Source organism: Branchiostoma lanceolatum, chromosome 5, assembly GCF_035083965.1.
Source record: "Branchiostoma lanceolatum isolate klBraLanc5 chromosome 5, klBraLanc5.hap2, whole genome shotgun sequence".
Classification (NCBI taxonomy): domain Eukaryota; kingdom Metazoa; phylum Chordata; class Leptocardii; order Amphioxiformes; family Branchiostomatidae; genus Branchiostoma; species Branchiostoma lanceolatum.
In genome coordinates this window covers 11,407,625-11,427,610 of record NC_089726.1, presented here as the reverse complement: position 1 = coordinate 11,427,610, position 19,986 = coordinate 11,407,625, and the positions used below count along the sequence as shown (strand labels likewise).

Sequence of the window (19,986 nt, the reverse complement as noted above, 5' to 3'; positions counted from 1 at the left end):
AAATCTGATCGATCAACACACCTCTGCCAACCCTGGCCCAACCCAACATCGACATCATACCAATAATGGTCATGGCATCTTGGCATTATTGCAAATATTTGCATTTAGAGGAGGGCACAATTAGCGACGTTGGATAGACATGCGGATGAAAAAAAATCATAGAACCAAGGCAGTGTGGCCTCATTGTCAATGAGGGACTTTAAGCTGTGTGCCTTACTTTGCCCTTCATACTCCATATTGTTCACATTGACTGAGTCCTACTCTTATCCATTAGTGTAGTCTTCTTAAAAGTAGTTCAATCCTTCCAATAGCATAGCCTTTATATCATAGCATCTGATTTGTCTGGGGAGTACATGAAATATGGACTGATATATCTTCTACCTGAAGCATGCTTAGTAGTTAGATATCTTTACCAAATAATTCACAACAGACAAAAGTAGGAAAACAAAAAGGTACAAACTTTATTTTTGGGGGTCCAAATCAGCTGACATTTACAGCACTTTGGTGGCTTCACAGTACCATACGTATCATACCTTTTAAATCAAGACATATTCCTTTAAGTAAGTGGAACCTCTGGTTACTGTGACACAGTACATCAGGAAAGTGTAGCAGACACAATACACATTGCTACAAATGTGATGCCTCATATTTTCACAGCAGAAGGAAACATATCTACACTTGTTTTCGGGCTTTTGTCCTTACAGCCATGACACTGGAAAAGTGTGCAACAGCTAATCTCTAAGCAGTTGTTGGGAGGGAAGATCATAGCATTTTCTGCAAGTCAGGAAGCGTTACAGTCTTCCCTCCCACCCTCTGCTTGGTGATTATGCGGCAATCTCTGCCACACAAACTTGTCTGAATTATCCCCACGACACAACATGGATTGTAATCTGGTCCCCTTCTCAAAGCCCTGTACGTTTCTCCAAAATGTTTAACCTTTTTTGACTACACAAGGAAAGTCTCAAATGTTTGTCATTATTCCATTTTCTCCATAAAACTTTTCTCCTGTGATCTTTTCCAAATCATGTAAGATTACAGCTATATAGTCTTTACATTTATTTCCCCTTTTAGTTTATATTAGAAAAATGTCAAGCCAATTCAATGCTGCTCTTTTGCTGACAAGGCTTCTCCTTATGTTTATAGAAAAGATCATAAAGACAAATGGTGACATTTAACTGAAAGAATGCACACACACTTGAGACTTTCTCTAATACTTGTATATGTGAATACAACGTACAATCTTTAACTACCAACACATTCATATAACCAACTATGACTCCCAGTCAAGAGTCATAAGCAAACTTTGTGATGTATGGATTAGTGACTTAAATGACAAAATTTTACTACAATACAAATGTTTGTTTCCCACTAAAAACACATATGCAAGCTGCCAGAAAATGGGGTCACCAACTACGACTAAACTTTTATATTCATCCACATGATGCCGAACCAGAGATTTCGCTTCCCTAAAATATAGAGCCTCCATGTTAATAATGGGGAATACAGATGCAAAAGGGATCATGACTTGTACAAGGGAAACTAAGCGATACATGGTTCACAAGATCCTTTTAATGACAATCGTTTTTGAACTATAATGTAGTGAAGTGGTGCCAATGTCATGAGATTCAAAACTTCATGTGGTTTGCAGAATTAAACTGTTCCCACACTGAGAAAAAGTACTTCTGTGGATAACAGTAACATCGCTATTTTCTTGAAGAGGTAATGCCATAAAACACAACATTTCAGAAGCTAGTGTTTTGTACCCAATAAGACAATACATTTTCTTGTTTCTGCAAAAAAAGAGTAACAGTAGAATATACTACAGTTAAGTTCCTGGTACATTTCATTATGTTTGAAGGGACAGGTTGATCAACTTTGGCTACAAGTTGGAGAAATCATTTATCCATGTTATATCACAGTTCATAATAATAATAAACCCTATCTCATAATATATTTCAGTGTTCCAATTATCAGTTACTGATACTGTGAAGAAGATACAGTCTATGTTTGGGGGCTTGAAGTTGGCACCAAACTCTTTCAAGGACAGAAGTGGCTTTTCTTTGTACAAAACCTGACAGTGATGTTAACAGTGCCCCCTATCAACCAATACAAAAACTGCAACTGACAGGGTCTGAAATGCATTCTCTGTACAACTTCATTTCTTGGTGTATACAGTATAACTGGCTTACCTGTCCGCATATTTCCCCACAGTACGTTTATGATATTCAACACAAAAATTGACCTATAAAAATCACAGTAGTCAAAACCAAACAAAAACAAACAGCAAGACCACTTTACAGGTTTCAGTCCATTTCTACCCCACAAGAAACTATCCCCCATTATACCTCTCTGGTTTGAATGTCATAGTGTGCTAACATTACACTATCCGTACTGTAGTGTACAATTTGCGGTCCATGTTATCGTACCATTTGCTGAAATTCTAGTTCTACAACACTGGGAAGACAGCCCTACCGTAAACGCTGCTATTAGCCGCCTTCATCCATAAAAGTCCAAATTTTCTTAAGGTCTTAATATTTGACTCACCAATAAAGAACACTGCGAAAAGCCTTCACATTGAGGAACCCTCAAAAACAATTTCCCTCTTCTGTCATTCCCTTATATATGTCCTTTTTCCCCAAAAATTGTTCATCTAGTTTTAGTAAGTAGACCACAGGTTGACCAGCACTGCTGAGGAGTCCTGACCGGTGGAAGGTAAGGAGGAGGAGGAGACACTGTGTCCAGTCCACCCCCGTGGAAAGCAGTATTTACAGAATGTTGGAGTCACAGATTGTTGTGGGTTCTTCATGCTCCCTCGTCGTCATCATCATCGTCCAGGTCATCCTCACCTGATGACACATTGGCACACTGGTTAACACATGCATAGTCGCTAGTGTAGCAGCTTCCATAATTCTTACCCAACAAGAAACTATCCCTCAATTATACCTTTCTGTTTTGAATGTTATAGTCTGCTAACATTACACTATTCGCACATTCAGGATCTTCCCATGACTTTGCTCCCTATCAGTATCACTCCCCAACCAAGACCAGCGCTGGGTTAGGAGTAGCCTGGAATCAAGCCCCAGTTTGCTCTTCTGATCACATCTAAACAAATTGCATAGTAGACTGGCGCAAACGACTTTAGGCACCCTTGCTGACCAACTTCCAACCACAGATGACGTTGCTAACAACTAACACCCTACCATGGTCTGGAGAAGGTTGGAAAGAGCCTAATAAGGGCAAGACTACAGGAAACCAGTCATCACAGGGCTCCAAAGTCATTTTTTGGAATAGTTGCACTGGTTATTAGGTGCACAGAAAAAAATTCGGGTGCAAAACATGAAATAAAGTAGAATGTCAGTAGAACGTATTTATGAACCCTACTGCCTCTTTAAAAACCTCAATCTGAAATTCTTAGGCTAACTTCCAAATAAAACAAGTGAAACATCAAACAAAATAATGCATAGGTTATACTGCTTTTCCTGATACTTAAATTTCAAGAATATACTGTATACTAGTGTACAATAATACCTCCAGCCTATAGCTCCAAAAATACATAGGTGCACTGGTGCACCCACAGTCAAAAATTAGGTGCACAGCTCCAATTTTGGGTGCATAAAGGTGCACATGCACCCAGTATCTCAAGCCCCTTCATCAGATAGCTTCCAAGTTCCAACAGCAGCTGGAGTTTGACTGATTTAGCTGTTTATTGTACATACAGTTGGAAACTTGTTGACAGAGGATCATGTTGGAAGATGAAATTGATAGGGTTAGAGACCTGTCATTGGACATCAGGTTAACACAGATAACACTGCTACAAAGCAACATAGTTGGTGAAAAGCACTATCAAAATGGCAAACATAATATGAACATTCAACACAAAATGTACCGCAGGAGATGGGGTGGGTGCAGCGGGAGTGGCTGTGTGGTGGTTGGCTGTAGAATATTGCAAATGATAAACAAAACGGTGGCAATATGGCAATGGCATGTATTCTCATTCAGAGACTGTTTCCACGGCACTGTGACACAGAGATTTGGTCTCCAAATTCAATACTTTTTGGAAGCAACCTTTCAATAATTCAGTGATTGAAAAAGTTTTCTAGTTGACATAAATGTTCTTCACTGCTAGTCTCATTTTAAAGTGCTACCAGTATCATGATTGAAGCCATTTCAAATAAACGCCGAAATAATTATCTGAAATGTTAGTAGAGTAATTGCATCCGTGCAATATCAATGTGCATCTCTTTGCACAGCTGCAGAATATGATGATGATGTGGCACAGGACGAAAATGTTTTTCTTCATCTCAAAAGCTGTAGAGTTGCGCAAAGAAAATAACTAGACACCAAGCAGCGATGTACAGGTGACAAGCTCTGAACTACTTGTGCTGCGGATGCCATGCAAGCAGACAGGACGGAGGGGGAGAGTCACCACCACCAACTTCCCCTCTCACCTTCCGCTGCCGCCACCTTCCCTTCTGCACCCTCTCCTCCCGCCACTTCTCCCTCATTCGTGTCCTCCTCACCTTCCTCACCCTCCTCATAGATCTCCTCACCCTCCAAGTCATCATCTGGAGAGGGAAAGAAAACGTTTCAAAAATAAAGTTGATGTAGTACGGGATAAAGTGAATCTTTTCACACCATTTCCTTGGAATGGATATAAACTTGGTGTTTCAGTGTTACTGTAGCCTCCTTAGCTGGTTCTACAAGTCAGGCTTTTTTCTTAAGGCATCTCAGCCTTATTACATGCTGCTTCTTGTAGCTGGCCCAGCTAGAAGAAACATAGTGCCATAGAAATAATATGCCACAAGAAAAGCATGACTCATAGAATCAGCTAAGGAGGCTACAGTGACACTGAAACACCAAGTTTATATCCATTCCTGCTGAAATTGGCAATTAACCAACATTTTCCTCAAGAATGGTCACTTCCATTCTGATATTTTTACGCTTACCATGACAATTTTGTAACAGCACCACACTTTCCCTATGTATGATACAATCTATTGCTGTTAAATGAGTTCACTATGGCTATGAGAAGCACTCAACAATGGCAAAGCCTGTATTAATAATGTTGGTTTAAGTATGTTTGAAGTATGTTGTCCCCACAACACAAGAAAAACAGCAAATCACTGCACACCTCCCCATCCCCCTTTCCCTCCCCAAACTCTCCTTCACCTTCATCATCATCAAGGACCTCCACACCATCCTCATCATCGTCGTCATCATCTTCATCATCATCCTCATCCAACTCATCCTCCTCATCTACCACCACCACAGAGTCATCCACCCCATCCTCGTCCTCATCACTGAAACACAAACATTAACACTGTAAAACACCCCATCCTTGTCACAAACAGTTCCATTGTCAAACACCTTATCTTCACTGAAACACAAACAGTTCAACACCCCATTTTCATCTTCATCACTGAAATACAAAGTTTTACTGTAGAGCAAGGTAAGAAGCTAAAACTTTTAAACAAAATATTTCTCACAATTTCAGCCACCTGTAACAATACTCAGCAACAGGTGCAGCATTACCATTATGGTGTGTAGATCATATTGTCTAATTAATGTAACTGCTTTCAAGTTGAGGGGATTTAATTTCATGTTGGGGAGAAAATGGACTGTTTGCTGTGATTTTTAGTTCGTGGTTGAAACAAGGGCACAGGCAGGGATAAGACAGAACAAGTATTTTTGCGGGGGGTTTAAGTTTGCAATAACTGCAAACATTAAACGACAGCAAAAATGTTCACGTTTACAGTAGTTTTCAGCTCATGAAGCTACATTTGGTAGGAAGAACTATGAGCACATGTGTGTGTTCTTACCTGTCATCATCCAGACCATTCTCCTCTACCTCCACATCAGGTACCAGGTAGTACTGGAGAGGGTTGGGCCACATGTCGTCCTTTATCACCTACAGAAACAACACAAATACAAACTTATGTATCTCATTGAGACTCAATATTCCACCGGTTTTGACTTTGTCTTTCCCAAGAATGACAGACCACTCCTACTTTTCTGAGGCCCCTTATGCAGCCTATCTTCAAATCCATTTGTTCTGGCTGCTATGCCTAATGCCTATGCCTTACTCAACTTTTCACAAGTGAGTAGTATAGTGGGATTTTTTCTGGTATGTATCATAGATATTTCCTAACACACACTAGGCACACTACCTCTGCAATGTCGTCGCACGAGGCATCTGTGTTGTCTGTGAACCAGAAGAAGAAGCTGCGGGGTTCCTCGTGTAGTCGTTTCCTGCCCTGCTTGGTGATCTCCTTGTTGCGCTTGGTCAGGTCCATGCCCTCCTTCCACTTGATCTCCGACGACTTGGAGGCGGGGTCACCTACAGGATCATAGTCTCCATAAGGGACAGCCCACACAGGATTGGGTTCAGTCAGGACAGGTGGGGTGGGGGGTTTACAGCACACAGAGAGGGAAAACAAACAAGGCAGAAGGTTCCCACATAATGACACTGACTTGATGTACTACATTCTAACAAAAGTCATTTGTATGTAGGTCTTAAACATACACATTTTTTGTCATGTACTCAAAACTTGAACAAATGCTAATTCTTCAGACTTTCTTAATGGCAATAGTAAAAATTTAGCCATTTTCAAATTTAATGCCATTAGCTCAATCTTAGCATTATACAGACATCGTCCAAGTTGTAAACAATACATGGATTCCTGTGTTTACTAGATGCTTCTAGTATCAAAACTGGCCTGGGTGATTTTTAAACATCATCAGATACTTACCTGAGGACCCAAGGTGGAACTCCTTCTCAATGACTTCATTCTCAAAGAATGGGTTGTCATCGAAGAAGAACTTAATTCTGTGGATGGGAAGAAGGAGAAGATGGTGATAGCTGTAATGACTTTGATCCACTTATCAATACAATGCAATGATGAGAGCAAAATTGACATCTGTTTTCACTCCAACCACGATGCTGTTATACATTCTTCATGAGCAACCTCAAAATGTTAATATCATATCATCTTCTGACTTTCTACTGAAGACTCCACTATGTTGCACACTGAGCTACTGTGATATGTTGCTGGAAATTCCAAATTTTCAGACAACAAAACAACCCCTTGTAAGTCTTCTGACCCTAAGTAGGTGACAGGTGAGCACCTGTATCCTGACTTGATGTCCTCAAACTCCTCCACCTCCAGCTTGGTCAGGTAGTGCAAGCACTCCTCGTCCTCCTCCGTCAGCAGGGCAGACACCTGTGGGTGGTTCACAAACTGGGCACAGGGTCAAGGAACAATCCCAAATGGCAGGCAATTTCACATTGTTGTATCATTACAGCCAGCAGACACCTATCTGAATAATGAGGCAGTTGTAACGTGCTTGAGGTACCTCCTCCAATACGACTACACGGGACCCCATTTTTAAGTCCCTCTCTAAATATTGTGCAGCTCCTATCAGAATACTCTTCCCTGGATTTGAACCATGAAATTTTGATGGATGAAGTCAATTGAAAAAAATATCTTCACGCAGGTTGAAAAAATATTTTCACACAGAACTTTCAAAATGTTATAAAATAAAGCATCACCATTCCATTCATGGTATATATTCTATGTTTTATCTGAAAACAAATGACACCTTTGTGTCCCAAAGGGGCCAGAGGACGGCTATTTTTGGCACTGACTGTTGTTTGGTTCCACTTAAGTTCCTAGACAGCCTTGGCACAGTGCCAGGTTTTCCTGACCTACTTTGAACTAGACTTGGGCCTCAAAAGGTGGTGTCTGTGGAACACTAAACCCTTCTAAACAACAACTGGAGCAGTTTGCAGTTCTGTACATGTACCAGCAATGTTACAGTGGCATGTTTAGCAGCTTACATAACTGTTATGTAACCTGCAAAAAGCAGGCTTAGATGCTTACATGATACAAAGCAAATTATATTGGTATCACCAACAGGACAGTGTCACATGAAGTACATCAGGTAGTCACAACAACCGACACAGTTACTTCAAGTGCTGATTGGGTCAGAGACACACAGTTAATAACATGTAATGAAAAATTCATTATCATACTTCCTCAAGGACAGGAGGCTTAATCTAACTTTAGATTATTGTCTTTTGTCACCCATATCCTGGATTAGCTCTCCAAACTTGGCAAAGCTTCTGTTTCTGCTAAGAAAATAAACATGTTGGCCTGTTCCACCTCAGCATTGTTCCACTGTAATTGTGTCTAGTTCAAGGATTTTTTTTACTCAGAACTAACTACAGTGTGGTATACAACTTGTGACTGGTGTTTTATCAGGCCATTAGATGATAGCCCCAGCTTGGAAAACAGCCAAGACACCAATAAGGAAGTAATTTCCATGACTATTTGCTAACAAAGTACTTAATAATGGCAGAGGAGGTGTTGCTTTTAATCAATGCTGTTTTGGTAAGGCTCTTGTAGGGTACTGCTGCCAAATGCAGCTCCCTCACAAAAAAAGTCAAAGTTCAAAAAAGGATGGCACGGAAGCAATCAAAAACTGTGACCTCATTTCAACAAAGCTGTCACGACCTTCATCATAACAAGGGTCATTGGCTCAAGACCAATCACCCTAATCCTCCCCCTGTGTTCTCTCTTTAGTTTGCACCAAGGGATGGGACTATGAATGTAAATTGTGTAACATCCTTTTGGACAGATGCACCTTACACACTGACAGACGTCCCTTGTGGACAAATGCACCTGACACACGGGGCCAATGTACAAGAAAAATATCAGAATACCAAACTACTGCTGTCTGCTCCCTCTGAAAAATTGCATGGAAGAAAAAATGCAATATGTATTGGTAGTCTAGACACCAAGGAAAAAACAGCCATGCAAACCATTTAAATCTAAAAATCAAAGAATACATCCAATTACCTGTCTCTAGTTGCTTACTGTGTTCACCCTCAAAAAGCTATTTCCATTTGTTTTCTTTCATGTACAGGTAATCAGCCTGTATTAGGCATTGATTTGGAGGGGTACCTCAAACAAAAATATGATCAACCAAACTGCTTGGAGGCAGCAATCCTTTGGAGACAGTGACCCTGACCTCCTATGCTATCATTAAGATAACATTGGGGGGGGGGGGGTGTTGGAACAGGCTATTTAGTTACAAGTAGGTAACAAGTACAAGGACAATGGAGACTTTGCATTTAAGGCTTTGGTCACATCACTACTTTGAAATATCAATGGAAAATTAAAATGCAGTAGACTGACACAAATTCTTACCCGTCTTCTAAAGCCAGAAGTATTCCATATGGAATGCTGTAATTACTTGAAGACAATGACTTTCATCCATCTTTGTGCACTTAGTATAGAGGTGCAGCGCTAAAATTGGCAGCACCTACCAAAAATCAGTAAAACATCATTAAGCACATGTTGCCCCCAAAAACTACAGTAGAATTAAAATAATTATACATTGCCATTGTTAAAGTATTCTGGAAAAATATCTTAAAAGGCTGCCAAAAATATAAATCATAAAAATCCAAATGTACATGATTTATTGCTTTATCATCACATCTTGCCTCCTCCTCCTCCTGACATGTCAGACTGCCTTCTACAGCATCCAATCACCTTGACAGCATGTTCATGAATAATTCATGACTTCTCATCTTGCTCAATCCCTCACTCCGAATCACTCGAGATCAAAGAAAATCTAGACGTGCTACTGAGAAAAATCACCCACGGAACACTTCCAGGAAAGCTTTCGCCCCGATGTGCGCGGTGAAAAGGGGAGTAAATGCCGCAGCGCGGGACGTGAGCGCGCCGGACTCGCTCCAACAACAATGGAGGGGTCCTCACGTGTAGTACTACAACTGAACTATGGACAAAGCCACACCAATGACAAGCACATCTCAATATGAGTGCTGCAAAAAAGGATACTGCTGTTACCCAGAAGTTGGGGATTTTCTGGATAAGGTCGTTCCTCTTCTCGAAGAAGGGCTTCCTCAGCTTGTTGTACTTCTGTTCCACCTTGAGGATCTCTTCCGACGCCTGCTCGTTCAGCGCGTCTATCTCATTCTGGCAGGCGTCGATGTCTTCGAGGGCCTTCTGGGTCTCGGCGTCGTACTCTTTGCTGTCGTCCCCTTCCGACGACACGGCGTCCTGTGGGTCCAGCTTCCGCACCTTGTGAGGTGAGGGCTTGGCCTTATCCACGCCAGCGTCCGACATCAGTGGGTCTTCGTGGAAGTCGACGAAACTTAAGAATATTAAACCAAGAATAAGGAAAACCTCAAGTTCGCAACTTGCAAGGAGAGAGCACTGCGCACGCGTAGTGAGTAGTTTACCCGGTAGGCTCCGCGACAAGTTCGCGCCTTCCACAATTTTTCACAATCTAAATGCTGATTGGTCGAATTTCTTCAATCGTCACAGTCTCTTACAATTTTGACCAATGGCAGCCGCGCTTTTTCCGCGCCAATTAAACCTCCAAAATCCGGGCTGTTTGTTCACAGAATCCAACATGGCGGATACGAGCTGCAGTTTGCTGCAGGAAACCTTCCAACCAACCCCACCTACCGAACACAACACCGCCTCTCCTGCCATTCTTACCGCAGTGCAAGTCAACACAGACAATCTTACATCCCCCGACCAGGTTGGTAAGCGTAAGCGGGTCCAGCACGACTACCGGCGGCTCTCCAACTCCGGGTACTGGGATGACTACAAGGAAGCGAAGCCCCGAAGGTTCTCGGACTCGTACACCTCTGACTCCGATCTCTCCCCAACAGCGGCGCCACGGCCACAGAGACAGCGACGACTCAGTCTGAGGAGGGAAGAAGAAGGTTTTGAATACGGTACGGCTTTAGTTAACAAGGATTTATTAAAGCCTTGATGCTAAAAATCCAACTTAATATCCCGTTGGTCCACTCACTGTGTCACACGTGAGAAAAGCCACACGCTTTTGAACTGCGTACGCATCCTTCGCTACATTTACTTTAAGAAGGTTTTCTACTTGACTGGTCCGTAACATTACCATAGATGGAACGTCTTATTTTCACCTGTATGTGTTTTTCCCATTTAAACGTTTAGATAGAGCCCTTTAATGGGCAAGACTTATTACTTGAATTGTTAAAAGGGGTAATATGATACGCAAGTGGTGGGGATTTAAAGCACTCAGTTACCCTGAGGCACGCAGAAGGATATTTTTCATACTTTCCCCTGATTTCATTTTTTAGTGTATTTTTAAAAGTGTCATGGCACTTGAACCCAGATGTGTATTGTAAAAATAGACACAAAAGAGTCACTGTTGAAAGATTGTTCGCTAAAAATGTATAGAAATGGTGTCCAGGATCTTAAATTATATAACGTTACGTATACAATCATGTACACGGTGTATATTTAGTTTATTTCATTATAGCAATATTCAATGCAGGTAATTATTTCTTATCAGCCATCTTAAGGGTGCAAGCACTGTAGCTCAGTATTAAGAAGTTTCTTAATCTTAATCTAATTACTCAAGGTGTATTTGATGATAAGATGGCATTCTAACCAGTTTGCAAATTGACAAGCAATGCATGCAGTTTGGTTTGGTCTGATAAAACCTCTCACCACTGTTTGTTCTTCGCAGACTTAACTGGAGATTTGCCAATGAACAACGGGTGCACCTCAAGTGGCATGAACCTGCCCAAGAGGCACAGGAAGAAAAGGAGACTATCTCCTGAGGCCGTTGAGAAGGAAGATGCAGAAGTTCAGGTGAGCCTACTCACACCCCTTGACTCAAGAACTCCCCCTGAGTGTAGAGACAAAGGAGTCAATACCGAGGAGGTGAAGAAAAAGCCTAAGAAGGACCGTAAGACTGAGGTAAGTCCTTGGGAAGGCAGCAACATGGTGAAGAGTGAAAGGTTTCAGCCCAAAGAAATGTGTGATGAATATAGAGAGGAGAGGAAACATGTTCCAAGTATGGATGTCCCAGTTGTAAAAGAAGAGCCACTTGATGTAAGAAAGGAAGGAGAAGATATATGTGTGGACAAGGAGAGGTTCTCGCACAACGAGAGGCTCATCCGCTCCAGCACGGCATCCTGGGACAGGCCCCTGGAGTTTGCGAACCTGATCCACATCGACACTCACACCAACGGCGGGGCGTCCGTGGTACACTCCTACTCCGACGAAATCTCGCACCTCTCAAAGGACGAGATGGACAAGTTTGCCAGGGAGTTTTTGGAGGAAACATTTGGTGAGGAATCGCCCGGTGCGGCGCGGCACGTCATGGGGATCGTCCACGGTGGTGCGGCGTACCTTCCCGACCTGCTGGAATACTTCAGGTTCCAACATCCGGGCATCACGGTGAAGATGCAGCACGTCAACAAGTCGGACATGTTGACCTTGAGCATGGAGGAGTTCCACAGCCAGGTCCATAGGACTTACAGTGCAGGGACCTACCGTAACGGCCCCATGCTGCAGATCAGCCTGGTGGGAACTGTAGATGAGGAGGTGGGGGACTACTTCCCTGACTTCCTGGACATACTGGAGGAGAATCCTTTCCTTAGGGTAAGACTCATTAATGATTTTATTAACATCATATGCAAAATGATCAGGGACATCAAGCTATCATCCTATGATACTGGACTAATTAGATACAGGGTGTGCAACATTTCTCAATTTCTAGGCCTCTAAGAATCTCCTCTTAGCAGTGTTTCCGCCAGACCGCGACTGAGAGGCCGTCCACTTGGGGAGGGCCTTACCGCGAAAATTAATTGACCGTACCGCGAAAATTAATTGACCAGGAAAAGTAACTGAATGTTGTGATCAGAAAAGACTTTGTTAATTTTTCAAAATCAATTTGTTACGAAGGTCGCTATAATACTGCTTCAATCGTCACAAAATGCGATCTATATTGACCAGAAGCGCCTGAAGTGTAAAGGGGTTTTCCCGCTCTGTGGTCACGTGACATCTTGCCGTCAATCAATCAGAGCACAGGTTTTTATGACGCGGACCAATCAGCGCTTAGAACCTTGCATATCAATGAGCTTAAAAACATGGCGGACGGCCCGGGACGGGGCAGGTTGCGGCTCGACTTATGCGAATTCATAGCTAAAATTACGATTTATCTACGGTACATATGGAGAATTTTCACGGAAAAACATTCAAAGGAATATATATTGTGTCGAATACGGTCAGAAATGATGGCGAATCGCGGCGAATCGCGGCAAATCACGACGTAGAGGCTGAAATGCACGGGCGAAATTCTTGTTTGTTTACGTTTTTCCTTGTTTTCTTCGATGACTTTCTTCGATTGAGTCTTGGAAAACGGGTTTTTAATGAGATCACCGTATGCCAAAGGCACCGACATCGATTCTTCGCAAGCTTAACAATAGCAACAAACAAAAGAGTGTGAATGTCCAACGACATAGAGCGTCCCCACGCCCGCAGTAACAAAGAAAAACAAAGAAATTATGCCGACCTCTCGTATTTTTTTCCCGATTTCTCGGCATTTAGTTTGTCTTTTTTTTTAAAGAGGACGGCCTATGTCTGAGTTCAGGCCGTCCAAAGCGACATAAGGCCGTCATTTGACGGGAAGACGCCCCTCTGGCGGAAACACTGCCTCTTAGACTGTATGTTTATGTGAGGGTTTACAGAAAAGAGTGGGCTGTCTACCATGCCAGGTTAGCAGGCCAGGCTACCCTTTCTGGACCTGAAGGGTTTGGCCTCAAATAAAATTTCCTTGAGGAAAATCTGGGTCAATGGCAATCCCAGCTGTGTTGGTAGGCTGTATTCCTACCCCACGAGAAAGTTCTCAAACAGAGACTTGTTACAGAATGTTTAAAGATGTTCCACCCTTGTTCCTCCAGGCCACCACACCCTGGGGAGAGCTGTCCTTTACGAAGATGGCGAGTCGTGACTTGAGTAACGATGGTCCTATCCTGTGGGTCAGGCCGGGAGAACAGATGATCCCCACTGCTGACATCCCCAGGTCTCCCAGTAAACAGAGGAGGAGGTCAGTACAGTTGGGACAACACCTTGACAATGACCCTGCTATTTTGATAGCTAGACCACACAAGGTGTATTCCATGGGTGATGTGTGCATTGGTATTTGTTTATTTGAAAAAGCACTACCCCGTACTTAAACAGATTGGCAGTGGTACTTGATAACGCTCACACCCTTGCCTTGCATTAAGTTGGTAAAGACCAAGAAATCACTCTTGCTTGATTCATGGTAATACATTGTTCATGTATTCATGTGATTTTTTTCTAAAGGCCTAGGTTTTAGTACTTTTACTGTATATACATTTGGTATAGGTGAAAAAGTTAATGTAACACTAAACTCATCTCTTATCACAAGACTTTTGTTATTTATTAGAACTTGGAGCAAAACTATGTTATTGAAGGTCAGCAGTAACTACATTTGGATACATCCTACATGTACATGTATTATCAGCCGTTGATTACAATAGCTAAAGATGCATTTTTTGATGGAGAATCAATAACCAATCATTTAACCAGTCCTCACCTGTCCAGTAAAAGGCCTCATGTGAGGTTATTAGTGTTCAGTAACAGAGATTACTTTGGCAGTTGATATGTTTTCTAATTCTACCTTGGAATTACTGAGATTATTTGGCTTCGATCTGATACTTCTTTTAGGAGGTCCAGTAAGAATGACAGAAATAGTCATTAGGACAACCAAGGAGTTTCTACTGAATTATACCATAGAGAAATGTAAACTCCTTGGTATAACCTTTGGTTGTATAACACATTGTTGATCAAACCATGAACCAAATTACTGATATGTTTTTGTGAGCATTTTTTAATTGAGCAATTGGCAACTGTAAAATTTTACTCCTTGTTGTGTATACAGGGGAGGGAACGAGCTGAAGAATCTGACGTACATCCCACGGGCCTCGGAACCGCGGGAAGTGCTCTTCGAAGACCGTACAAAATGTCACGCCGATCACGTGGGACAAGGGTTTGACAGACAAACCACCGCAGCGGTCGGTGTACTGAAGGCCGTTCACTGTGGGCAAGAGTAAGTACCAGTCTTTTTAGAGAGTACTTTAGAAGAACACAGTACGTGTGGCTTATGTGGGAAAGACTATGTATGTTATATTGTAAGTCTTGAATTAACATTACCAATTTTTGTTCCCAGTGTTTTGTCTTTTTCAGATTTATAGGAAAACACAGTGCATTTAGACAACAAATGATGGCAACAGTGAACTTAACTTGTTCCATTCCAAAGAATACTAGTGGCATTGATAATCTGTTTGTTGAAGGTCTTTTGAATAGTACTGTCTCAGTTGCAATATTTTGTGGGCTTAATGCTGTGAGAGATTGTGCAAACCAGGCTAATAGCTAGCAAGGCATCAGGGCCTGCTAAAAAATCAAAGAAATTAGATGCCCTCCAGGCTCCTTTTGCAGAGAGGGCCCCCTCTTTTTATGGTAAGATGTATTCCCCACTTAGATACTGTCACTGTTGTTTTTGTGTTGATTAATTGACGTGCAAAGCTACCAGGTAATTTTAAATCCATAGATACCACTGAGGAACCCAGGTTCGGACTGTTCCACCCTCACCCCCCAAATTTTTGGACGCTCTGTCTGTAAATCCTAGCTAAAAGCCTGATGTAAAATGTTTGTCGTTTTCCCTGTGTCCTGTAGGGCCCAGGCAGACCGTGAAGTGAAGGATGTGGTGTGTTTCCATGCCAACAGTTTCCTGGACGTGACGGAGAGATTACAGCTCGACTTGCATGAACCGCCTACAACACAGGTCAGTCTCGCCACTTAACCTTAACCTGCATGAACTACCTACAACACAGGTCAGTCTCACCGCTTAACCTTAACCTGCATGAACCGCCTACCACGCAGGTCAGTCTCAACACTTAACCTACAACCCGCTGAGCTACCATTGTAGCACATCATTCTGAGAGTACTGTAAAAGCATTTGATTTTGCAGTGGGTTAATGTTTCCCAGTTTTCACGGTTCTTCACTGTGAACTTAAAACCACTGCAGAAATGCTTGTTTTGTTTTCTGCCTGCCTACCACATTGTTCTAACCTTGAACTAAAATCACTGCAGACACTCCTATTTCTTTCTACCGTAAAATTAGATCACCGTAAACTGAAATGCATTTACAGCATGAAGTTAACTGTGGCCTGCTAACAGTTAAACTATCTGCAACCGTATGCACCTTTGCTTTTCAAATTGAAATAAAACCAGTTACAAAGACTAGTCTACATTCTGCATTTAAATCAGAAATCTTTACCCATCCTACATTTTGAGGGAGGTATTACTATTTTTTCATACTAGATGATGAATATTTCTGAATAGATACTATGTGACAAGTAGTCTTATTTGTTCTCATATCTCACAAAAAGAGTTAAAACCCTGAAATATTCAATTTTCCACGTATGACTTCGTAGATGGACAAAACAAGACTGTTTGAATAGATGCATCAAGGTTGTTGCCCCTGTGTATGTAAGTTTGTTTTCGGTGTGTCTGAATGTTTGTGCTCTTGAGTGTTCTTAGTTATTTGAACACACTGTCATTAGAGTGACAGTAAGTGAGTGGGAAGATGGTGTCACAAAGGTTAGACTTGAGGGAGTGACAGGAAGTAGAGTTCACAGGTGGCAGACATACCGGGTCACAGGGAGGTACTGTTTGTGTTTTATATATATATCTATATATCTTCCATACGCTAGTCACGTTCACAGTAGAATGACAGGAAGTCATTTATGGACAAAAGTTATGTTGATCAAAACCTTATTTGTATGATTGATGGACTACAATTAATTAAGACATACAAGAACCTCTAGATATTTCACGGAGGCATGAGATCTTTGAACTGTCACTGCCATTGCATTGCCTTGAAAACTCAAAATGACTGAAATGTGAAAACTCTTGTGTAAATGCTGCAGTGTGTCCAGTGGGTGGATGAGGCCAAACTCAACCAGCTGAGGAGAGACGGCGTCCGCTACTCACGCTTCCGCATGTACGACAACGACATCTACTTCATTCCCCGCAACATTGTGCACCAGTTCCGCACCGTCAGTGCTTGCACCAGCATCGCCTGGCATGTCCGCCTGAAAAAGTACTACCCGGAGTCAGAGGGGTCGGAGAGCAGAAGTGAGGGGTCAGATGTGGAGGAGGAAGGGTCAGAGGGCAGCACAGGTCAGGAGGAGTCCACAGAAGCTGAGAATCCTCAGGAAACAACAGCTGAGGAAAGTTACGAGTCATGACATGATGAACACATGATTCAGTTCAGGAGAATGGAAACTACAAAAGCAAAGTGAATTTTTAACTGTATTTTTTGTTTACTCAGGGGAGAGAGATAAGTTTGCCTCTGATGCACAGGTTTGTGTACAAGCTTCAGTTGAAATGACTTAAAACTTGGAGATGTTTCATGGTTGTCAGGGAGCTTGTTACTGCACATGTTTGTGAAGCATCAGTGCAACAGTTACAAAGGATGTTGCTTTAAAGTTTAATGAATTTGATGAAGACTTCTTATCCCTGTTGTCTTTATGTTGTTATTAAGAATGTTTACTGAGCTGGCTGGACGTGTAACTAACTTTTTATGTGCCTAGTAACATCATCAACCTGTGAGCCAACCCAAATAACAAGACATTGGTTGGTAATTTCTTAAAAGTTTTGTGTGGATAATGTAATATAAAGATGCAACAGTGAAGCCATCATTCCCTTGGTCAGTTGTCCCTCACGGTTAAGATTCTGTTCCATCTCTCACAGTTTCCCTAGTATTTATGATGGTGATACCAGTACTAAAAGATCACTCCACTCTTTGACCTCATCAGACAATGGAACCCATGTATGTAGTGAAGTTGTATTTCCCTGAAATAATTCCTGAGATATTTTATCTAAGGATCACTCTTCTCTGTTCCATGCACTAATGCCCAGGTTTATTTGACTTGTAACAAGCCATCAGTTTGAAGATTTCATTGTTTATGGCCTGTCTTAATACAAGTGGGCTACAACTTATTATTTGCACTTAGTGTAATAGTAAGTCTTGTAAATACTCAAGTGATATTGTAGATGCTGATACCACAGCCCCTGGTATGTATAGCTTTAATGTATGAAAAAGTACTTTTTTTTTTATTTGTGATGATAACTGTGAGTATATTTTCGTCCTTTACAAATGGTTCAAACTGATTGTTTGTAACAAAGATAGTGTTTGAAGTTTGTAGTTTGAATTCTTAAACATAATATTAAATGGATTGTAAGACTTTGTACAAAATTTCGACATTTCACTACTCAAAGGCTTAGTATATGAAATGAAAATTTACATGTATACATGTATCCAATCCATTCTAGTCAAGTGTCAAAAGATGACATAATATGATAATAGCCAGTAAAATGTCCCATTATCTGCAGAAGTGTTTTTAGTCCATAAACAAAGGTGAAAAAATCTACCCATGCACTTTTGTACTTCTCTGCTAGGGGGCATACTTGTACATAGCCATGTGTTGAGTAATGCCAATCTATTGTTGATGGCACCACCTATTGTCACTGTCAGTCATGTAGATTTTTGTACGATGTAACAACCCTTTTCACACTATTTGTATTTGTGTGAAGAAAGTATATCTATGAAGGAAATGTACAGTTTAGCTTTAAGTACTGTGAGAGAGTGATGTAGCCAATAGTAATGTATCTACTATTCTGGCCTATCAATCTTTATAGTACACTTGATTTTCTTCATTCATTAACTTTCTGTGGTGATGTTTATATTCATATTTTAGTTATGCCTTACTCCTTTACTTTGATAGTAACTATAAATGAAATTAAAAAGAGAGAATGAACTGTTTGACTGTTAACATTTATTTGAAACTTTTGTTCTTTTGTTTTTTGCTTGGAAGATCTTTTCAATCTAGAGTGCTTCAGGGTTTTTTTTGTGTCTAACAAGTTGATACTATGTAGGTAATTGTGAAGCTATAACGATGACCAGTGTAAATTTGTGATTGCACAGTATGAATTTCCCCATCACCAAATGTTCGAAATATAGTATGACTACTTGCAAAATATTGACAGTAATATTTATGGAGCTATGTATTGAACATTTCGTCTTTCTCATCATATTGTAACTAAGATATGAGGTATAAACTATAATCCAAGGAAATCTCACAATTACATAATGTATTCTATTTATTGTTTGATCAATGAGAAGACAACAGTAGTTGTGATAGATGTCAGTTATGAAAGTGTTCCGAGAACAAGACTTGTCTGAGTATGTGTTTGTTAGTACATTTTATTCTGGTATTTATTGAAATTGTTAACTGTAGACCAGGAATAATCACACTTGTAGTGCAGAATGACAAAAAAGCATCTGTTCAGTATGAAAAAAAAAGGTCAATCCACAGTCCTTACTCCAGTCTTTCCTGGTTATAAGTGAATTGCTCGGTGAATCCTGAGTCGCACAATAAACATCTGTCTTCTGCCCTAAATCGTGATTAAGGTTAATAAAATTTCACTTCACTCACAAATGCACACTAACTGGAGTTGTTATCACTGGTACATGTAGATTTTATGGAAAGAGAGATAAGAGCCATAGTGAAGAACGTAGGACGCCAGCATCAGATAAATCCCCATCAGCTTTGTTATCTGTCCAGGACAAGGAAACGTTTCATTTAGATAGAAATGTTGCATCTACAGTGGTTCAGTAGTGGCACCCCCCACCCCCCCAATTTGAATGAAGGGGAAAAGCGCATCCCATTGCCTGACGGTGCTCCTATGGTGCAACCAACCAATCATCGAGAATGAACTATTTCATGGGTAAGGCTCTGTAACGTAATTACAACTACTCTCCAAGCAGAGCATGGGTTTCGGCTGGTTTTTGACGTGTTTTTAGATCAACCCAAGGGTTGGCTAGACAAAAAAAAAAAGATGACAGTAGAAAGCCCGATAAAAACGGCTAAAAACACGTCAAAAACCAGCCGAAACCCATGCTCTGCTTGGAGAGTAAATTACAACCTTATCTTTAACTGTACATGTCGTAAACGTGCACAAGGAATCGAATCTCTGGAGCACTAATACCGTTCATATCTCAAGTACATCTCTTGATATGGTATACAACGTC

General features: G+C 41.2%; 2 protein-coding genes across 6 annotated transcripts; one reads left to right on the top strand and one right to left on the bottom strand.

Moving 5' to 3' along the window:
* Positions 1–437: 437 nt before the first annotated feature.
* On the bottom strand, positions 438–10,264 carry LOC136435092 (protein SET-like). 5 transcript variants are annotated; one of them, XM_066428300.1, is made up of 8 exons: positions 9,864–10,264; positions 7,102–7,238; positions 6,750–6,826; positions 6,168–6,352; positions 5,820–5,908; positions 5,170–5,300; positions 4,521–4,565; positions 438–2,846 (listed from the first exon to the last, which is right to left on the bottom strand). In XM_066428300.1, exons 1-8 carry the CDS (start codon positions 10,149–10,151, stop codon positions 2,803–2,805), a joined length of 996 nt encoding a protein of 331 aa, XP_066284397.1. In that variant the 5' UTR covers positions 10,152–10,264; the 3' UTR covers positions 438–2,802. The 5 variants fall into 5 exon arrangements, with proteins under 5 accessions (XP_066284397.1, XP_066284394.1, XP_066284395.1 ...); XM_066428297.1 differs by having other exon boundaries at positions 4,449–4,565; positions 6,168–6,337; XM_066428298.1 differs by having other exon boundaries at positions 4,449–4,565; positions 7,126–7,238.
* LOC136435091 (lysine-specific demethylase RSBN1L-like) lies at positions 10,265–19,393 on the top strand. The gene is made up of 6 exons (XM_066428294.1): positions 10,265–10,771; positions 11,545–12,464; positions 13,766–13,911; positions 14,770–14,937; positions 15,564–15,672; positions 16,820–19,393. The coding sequence occupies exons 1-6, from the start codon at positions 10,372–10,374 to the stop codon at positions 17,138–17,140; spliced, it is 2,064 nt and encodes a 687-aa protein (XP_066284391.1). The 5' UTR covers positions 10,265–10,371; the 3' UTR covers positions 17,141–19,393.
* Positions 19,394–19,986: the final 593 nt, after the last annotated feature.

Excerpts from the sequence above, each read along its gene's own strand:
- LOC136435092 (XM_066428295.1), bottom strand. The coding sequence starts at position 10,151 with ATGTCGGACGCTGGCGTGGATAAGGCCAAGCCCTCACCTCACAAGGTG. Across the intron at positions 6,353-6,749 it reads GTTCCACCTTGGGTCCTCAG|ACTATGATCCTGTAGGTGAC; the intron begins GTAAGTATCTGA and ends TCCCTTATGGAG. Across the intron at positions 5,301-5,819 it reads AATGGTCTGGATGATGACAG|TGATGAGGACGAGGATGGGG; the intron begins GTAAGAACACAC and ends TTTGTGTTTCAG.
- LOC136435091 (XM_066428294.1), top strand. The coding sequence starts at position 10,372 with ATGGCAGCCGCGCTTTTTCCGCGCCAATTAAACCTCCAAAATCCGGGC. Across the intron at positions 12,465-13,765 it reads AGGAGAATCCTTTCCTTAGG|GCCACCACACCCTGGGGAGA; the intron begins GTAAGACTCATT and ends TTGTTCCTCCAG. Across the intron at positions 13,912-14,769 it reads CCCAGTAAACAGAGGAGGAG|GGGAGGGAACGAGCTGAAGA; the intron begins GTCAGTACAGTT and ends TTGTGTATACAG.